Genomic DNA, 6,935 nt, shown 5'->3' on the forward strand with positions numbered 1-6,935 from the left:
GAGCTGGGGATTCGAACCCGCCACCTTAGGTGTACATGGCTGGCGCCTTAGCCGGTTGAGCTATAGGCGCCAAGCCAAATCTGTGCTTTCTAATAGAACCTTTTGTCTATAAGTAAAGGAAATCAGTAGAAAGCATATGATTTTTCAAAAGAATTATACAGTAAACTTTGTTGAAACTTATTTCTTCTGTTGACCTTAACAGTATTAGTTCATTTCATGAACAGAGATCTATCTGACCTTCAAAATGTTCTTTGTTATAATTGTGCAGTTTTATCATTTTAATTGATATTAATTATGGAAAAATGTTAAAAATTCATAAAGTAAAATCCTAACTTCTTTTTATAAAAGCCACAATACTTTAAAAGCTAGGTAAAATTTTTCCTCTTAACTCATTTATAGTAATTCATAATGCTAAATCCTGGGTTTTTTTGTTTCTGTTTTTTTTTTTTTTTTTTTAAGTGAAATTGATGTTTGGGTACCAGAACCAGACCATTCAGAAGTTCCGGCTGAATGGTGGGACTTTGATGCTGATAAGTCACTCCTTATTGGAGTTTTTAAACATGGTAAGTAAGATAGGTGAGATTCCCTTGGATACATAATGCAATTCAACTAGTTCTCCCTCTTAATTTCCACTTACAGCTTTATACCAGTAATACCTGTGTTAGATACAGAGCACTAAAAGCATACGTCCCTAGACTTGTCTGTCGCTCACTGCATCACCTCATGAGAGCATGTCATATATAACCTTCATCTCCTACATGGAAGTGTTACACAGCTTCCTCTGCCAGGAAGAGTTCTTATGAGAGATGTAGTTATGTGTGTATGATCAGGTTATCCTACTGTTTTGGGGGTTTTTTTGCAGTTTTTGGCTGGGGCTGGGTTTGAACTCTCCACCTCCAGCATATGTGGTGGCAGCCTACTCCTTTGAGCCATAGGTGCCACCCAGGTTATCCTATTTTTTATATTTAATCTAAATTTTTATAGATACATGTTGCCAGGTAATGTAATATCTGTGATAATTTCTAGAAAACATACTTAACCTATATCATTTTAATATATGGTCCCTTTAGTCCAGGAATATCATGCGCCATATATATAAAAACTGCTTATATTCTATACCTTTCTTCTTCTTATCCTTTTAACTTCTATGATTGGTAATGCTTCCAGGTTATGAAAAATACAACACTATTCGAGCAGACCCAGCATTGTGCTTCTTGGAAAGAGTGGGGAAGCCTGATGACAAAGCAGTTGCTGCAGAACAGAGAGCAAATGATTATATGGATGGGTACGTACACCAGAGCCAGGAGCTCTCCACCCGCATGTTCTCTTGTCAGTGATGTTCATCTTTAGATGATGCAGCAGTAAGAGAATTGGAGGTCACAGTCTGGAAGAGCTCATGGTGCTCATTAGTAAGGTAGTGCTTGTCTAACAGAGGATGGAGAGGGAAAGGAAAGTTTTAAAGGCATAGAGGGAAACAGAAAGGATATTATATTTGAGAAGTGTGATGTTGTTCAGTATATAGTCATCGCTTGGTATAAAAAAAAAAAAAAGATGGGCATTGTGGCAGGCGCCTATAGTCCCTGCTGCTGGGGAGGCTGAGGCAAGAGAATCGCTTAAGCCCGAGAGTTTGAGGTTGCTGTGGGCTGTGATGCCACGGCACTCTACCAAGGGTGACATAGTGAGACTCTGTCTCAAAAAACGTGAACTTGGGGGTAAGAGTACGTTAGAACTAGCTTTCTTTTTGTTATATAAAAGCTTTCATGCTGTTACCTGGGACTTCTGTGGCTAGAGAACAGAAACTTTAGGTTGACCTTTAAAACAAACTAAAAAATTCCTCCAACAAGGAATTCCTCCAAAAATTCCTCCATTTGTTTGTCAAGTCAAGAGAAATCTCAAGTCTATCACACTGACTGGAGTGTTTGTTGGTATTATCCCAGGGATGTGGAAGATCCAGAATACAAACCGGCCCCAGCCATCTTCAAAGACGATCTCGAGGTATGCTTTGGGTCATATGTATAAATCCTCAGAGGCAGGTATTCTTTGGTTTCTCTTGTTTGCTTTTTCTTCTTCATGTTTTTCTTTCTTTTTTTTTTTTAAATTTCCTTCTGTTCCTCAAATTAGCTAGGTAAGTGATCACCTTGGTTTGGCAAACATTACAATCATTCAGAAATTCTGCTGATCTCTAGACAAGATGGAGGCTGATGTGGACATGTGGGAAGAGTGGGGCTTGCCTGTGTACTAGTCTTCTTAGAGCTGATAGCTAAGAAACAGTGTCTGGGGCAAGCTCTCAAGGCAGAGTGAGATACTAAACATACCCAGCAAAGGATAGAGCCTATAGCTATGTGAAGAGGTTTGAAACAGGGTGGAGCCTGCAGGAATTCTGAGCTACCAAAGCATAGTTAGTTCTAGGTCCTCTGGAATGTCAAAAGGAAGAAGAGTTGGGTGAAAATACAGAAAATAATCTGTGGAGCAGGGATAAGGATATTAAAAGAGATGAGGAATTTCTGTAATGAATACTTATGAGAGCATGGTAAAGGATTAGATGATGCTATGGCTGTCAGGTAGTGTTTGTCGTGGTGGCTATAGGACTTGGATACTGATGCCTATGTGAGGACAAGAGACGAGGCTTACTCCAGGGCAGTGGGAACTAAAAATCCCCTATAAGATCGGGACACTCAGGAACACTGCTTTCTGACAAATAGCACAGGGAAATAACAAGGAAATTTATCTCACCATGCTCTGGGTAGGAAAATATTGTATTCCCTGAGAATTTATTACCATGGGTCTGCCGTGTCTTGAATTCATGGTTTGATTCTTTTATTTCATCTGCATGGTTCAGGAGTCCTCACTGTAATATAAAAAGGGGTTGGTCCTTGACTGGTAAAATCCTTGAGATGCTTGGTAAAAACAAAAAGGTAAAAAAAAAGAACACTGAAAAAAAATTCAGTTGAGACTATGCATGTGTTCTAAAGATGAAGCTCTATATAAAATGAAGTCAAAATCTAGCATTTAAAAATGTATGCTGAACAATTTACCATGGACAAATGTTACCGTGCAATAGAAAACAAGATTAAACCCCTGAGAATGTATCTAGGTATGTTATATCAGATATGCAAGTAAAGTTTTAAATTGATTAAATACATTAAAGAAAGAACCAGAAACAAAAGATAATAATTTTAAAAGACGAGGAAGATGAGAAAAATAATTGTATGTTACTTTAAAAATGGAAAATACATTTATTGACATTTAAAACTCAATAAATAGTTTCAACATTCTGCCAGAGAAGCCAATTAGACACAGTTCATGAAAGAAGAAATGATTTGGAAAACAGATAAAAGGAAATTACCCACAGTATACTATGTTGGTTCAGTTAGGGCCCATCAGGAGAGAGAAATCACAATGTAAAAAATGCTTAATTACAGTAAGAATTGGACTATTGAGCAACTGGCTAGTAAAAAGTAAAGAGAACGCTAAAGAATATAGGAAGACTATATAAAACGAGCATCCACCACTGTCAGGGCTTAGATAGACCGTCCAAGGAAAAGCCGCAGTCCAAGTTTGAAACCAGCCTGAGCAAGAGCGAGACCCCGTGTCTACCTACCACAGCCAAGATCAAGGCTTTATTGAGAGTACATAGCCATGTGTCACTGATGAAAGAAAAGTTGCTTTGCTACCATATCAGTATGACCCACTAAACATACACCTTCTGGAACTTGATGGAAATCTGCCCTCTAAGGGTGCTGGGGAAGTTTCTGGGAAAGTGCCTTACTAGAAGCACTACCTTACAAAACCGCCCATGAGGGAGGTTCCTGGGAGAAGCTCAAAGCAGCTAAAGAAGCTGCTTGAGTTGCAGGTGCTCCAGGCACTGCAGGAGCAGCCTGCACTCACCAGAACAGTAACGGAAGCCCCCTTCCCTCCTCCAGTGTCTCTCAGTCTCCCCTGCTGACAAAGCTGGACACCATACTGACTGTCAGAGGAAAAGTATGTAAAGGGCTCAGATCTTCTTCCGTAGAGCAGGCAAAAGGTATGAGAGGTGATAAATTTAGAGCAGAGAGGCAGTAAAGCAGTAACCTACAGAATGGAGTATATTTCCAAAAACATAGAAATAAGGAAGATAGCGTGATAATGCCTGGTGTATATCTAATAGGTGTTCTAGAAGGAGAGACTATAAAGATTTTATAAATGCACTATAAAGAGATTAGCTGAAGGCAAATCAGAACCGCCCTGAAGTATCATTTAACCCCAACAAGAATGGCCCATATCACAGAATCTCAAAACTGCAGATGCTGGCATGAATGTGGAAAGAATGGAACACTTTTACACTGCTGGTAAAACTGCAAACTAATGCAGCCTTTTGGAAGGAAGTATGGAGAACCCTCAAAGAACTCAAGCTAGACCTCCCATTTGATCCTGCAATCCCATTATTGGGCATCTACCAGAAGGAAAAAAATCCTTTCACCATGAAGACACTTGCACTAGATTATTTATCGTAGCTCAATTTACAATCACCAAAATGTGGAAACAGCCTAAATGCCCACCAACCCAGGAATACATTAACAAGCTGTGGTATATGTATGCTGTGGAATACTATTCAGCCATTAAAAAGATGGAGACTTTACATCCTATTAACTTGGATGGAAGTGGAACACATTATTCTTAGTAAAACATCACAGGAATGGAGGAGCATGAATCCTCTGTATTCAATTTTGATATGAGGACAATTAATGACCTAGTACATGGGGGTGGGGGTGTGAGGGGAGAGCAGAGAGAAAGAGAGGGTGGGAGGGGGCTGGAGGAAAGGAAGAGCAGAGAGAGGGAAGGAGGGAGAGGAGTGGGATCTCGGTGTGTGACACACCTTTGGGGGGCAAGACAATTATAAAAGGGGCTTTACCTGACAAATGAAATTAGTGTAACCTGGTTTCTTGCACCCTCAATGAATCCCCAACAATAAAAAAAAATTTAAAAAAAAAGAAAGATTAGCTGAGAATTCTTCAGGCGTTATGAAAACCATGAAACCTTGTATTTAAAAAATAAATCTTGTCAAGGTAAATAACACTAAATCCACACCAAGAAACAACCTGGTGAATCACAGTTAAACCAAAAAAAAGACAATAATATATGCAAACCAGAGAAAAATAACCTACATACAAAGGAGTATTCTAACTTCTGGCTTTTTAAAAACAGCAATCAGAACTAAATAAAATCACCAGCTTATGGATATAAGATAATGTTGTGCTACCTAATTGAAGATGCTCTGTTAACAGATGAAAACTGATTATACAGGACAAGTAAAATGTTTAAGGCTGAAAAAGAAAAGATTTGTAGGTTGTCTAATAACCAAATATGAGAATTAACTGAAAATTGGGTATAAGAAAGAGAAAAAAACACATGTGCTTAGCAGTAAAGTCTGGAGCAGACTCCAGTGTGAAGAAAGGTGGAGGAGAAGAAACTGGCTTACAGGTACAGAAGAGGAAGTAACTGCAGTAAGTAGTGACTGGTTTGAGTGTCACACTCGATGGGAAAGTGTGAAAATGTAAGAATGGAAAATAAGCAATTAAAAGGTGGGGTTTTAGGCCAGGTTCAGTGGCTCACACTTAGAATCTTAGCACTCTGGGAGGCCGAGGTGAGTGAATTGCTTGAGATCAGGAGTTCAAGAACCAGCCTGAGCGAGAGAGAGACCCCCGTGTCTACTAAAAATTGAATAAACTAGCCAGGGGTCATAGTGGGTACTTGTAGTCCCAGCTACTTGGAAGACTGAGGCTAGAGGATCACTTGAGCCCAAGAGACTGAGGTTGCTGTGACCTATGATGAGTGATGTCATAGCACTCTACTCAGGGCAACAGAGTGAAGACTCTGTCTCCAAAAAAAAAAAAAAAGGGGGTAGTTTTCTCTTTTTATATTTTTTTTACTAAATTACTTAAAATTCTATTGCAAAAATATTCTCTATTATAAAGAAGTTTTTTCTTTTGATATGTATCTTGACCCAATTACCATGTGACAAATTTCTATTTTCTTTTAAAAGGATGATGTTTCCTCACCAGGAGATCTTGTTATAGCAGATGGAGGTAAATTGCATTTACTTCTTTACTTAGTGTTATTGTAAATTCACATTGTAATGACACTAGGAGATCAATAATGTATTATATACTCTTATAATAGTTCAAATGTATATTAAATTTTTTGAATACTGTTGTATTCATTATAGGACATAGTAGTTGTTTGGGAATTTAACAGTACTTTTTTCTTTTTTGTGGTTTTGGGCCGGGGCTGGGTTTGAACCCACCACTTCTGATATATGGGGCTGGCGCCCTACTCCTTGAGCCACAGCCCTTTTAAATTTAAGGTTAATATGAGGGTACAATTAGGCTTCCTTAATTGCATTAGTTAGGTGAAGTCCAAGTTGTAGTTTAACAGCACTTTTTTGGTTTTTTTTTTTAAGAGACAGGGTCTCACTTTTGTCACCCTAAGTAGAGTGCTGTGGCGTCACAGCTCACAGCAACCTCCAGCTTTTGGGCTTAGGCGATTCTCTTGCCTCAGCCTCTTGAGTAGCTGGGACTACAGGCACCTGCCACAGTGCCTACCTGAGTATTTTTTGTTGCAGTTTGGCCGGGGCCGGGTTTGAACCCTCCACCCTAGGTATATGGGACTGGCACCCTACTCACTGAGCCACAGGCGCCACCCAGTTTAATAGTACTTTTAATTGTTGCAAATCTTTACACAGTGATTCACTGGGCTTTTATAGAATGGAGGTTTTCATGACTATATGGCTTGATTATTTAACTTGTATGGAAGTGTTAATTCAGTAATACATTTGACTTCTTGTTAGTTTTCTGTATATAGTAGGAGTCATTCTTGATCACCCAGTTTCTACAAAGCTTTTCTGTGCAAGATCTTGCTGCTGCTTTTTTCCATTATTAAGACAGAAACACAGGCTC

At 39.0% G+C, this 6,935-nt stretch overlaps 1 protein-coding gene across 8 annotated transcripts in view; it reads left to right on the forward strand.

Annotated features, from left to right (window-relative positions):
- Positions 1-6,935, forward strand: part of CHD9 (chromodomain helicase DNA binding protein 9) — a 226,048-nt gene that overhangs the window by 173,383 nt on the left and 45,730 nt on the right. For all 8 annotated transcript variants that reach the window (XM_023514745.1, XM_012806860.2, XM_012806861.2 and 5 more), the window contains 4 exons: positions 460-563; positions 1,168-1,285; positions 1,938-1,995; positions 6,023-6,065. In XM_023514745.1, coding sequence (XP_023370513.1) covers positions 460-563; positions 1,168-1,285; positions 1,938-1,995; positions 6,023-6,065 — 323 coding nt within the window. The remainder of the gene's footprint in view (positions 1-459; positions 564-1,167; positions 1,286-1,937; positions 1,996-6,022; positions 6,066-6,935) is intronic.

The sequence above is a fragment of the Otolemur garnettii genome, unplaced genomic scaffold (assembly GCF_000181295.1).
Source record: "Otolemur garnettii isolate 467f Iridium unplaced genomic scaffold, OtoGar3 scaffold00058, whole genome shotgun sequence".
NCBI classification, from domain to species: Eukaryota; Metazoa; Chordata; class Mammalia; order Primates; family Galagidae; genus Otolemur; species Otolemur garnettii.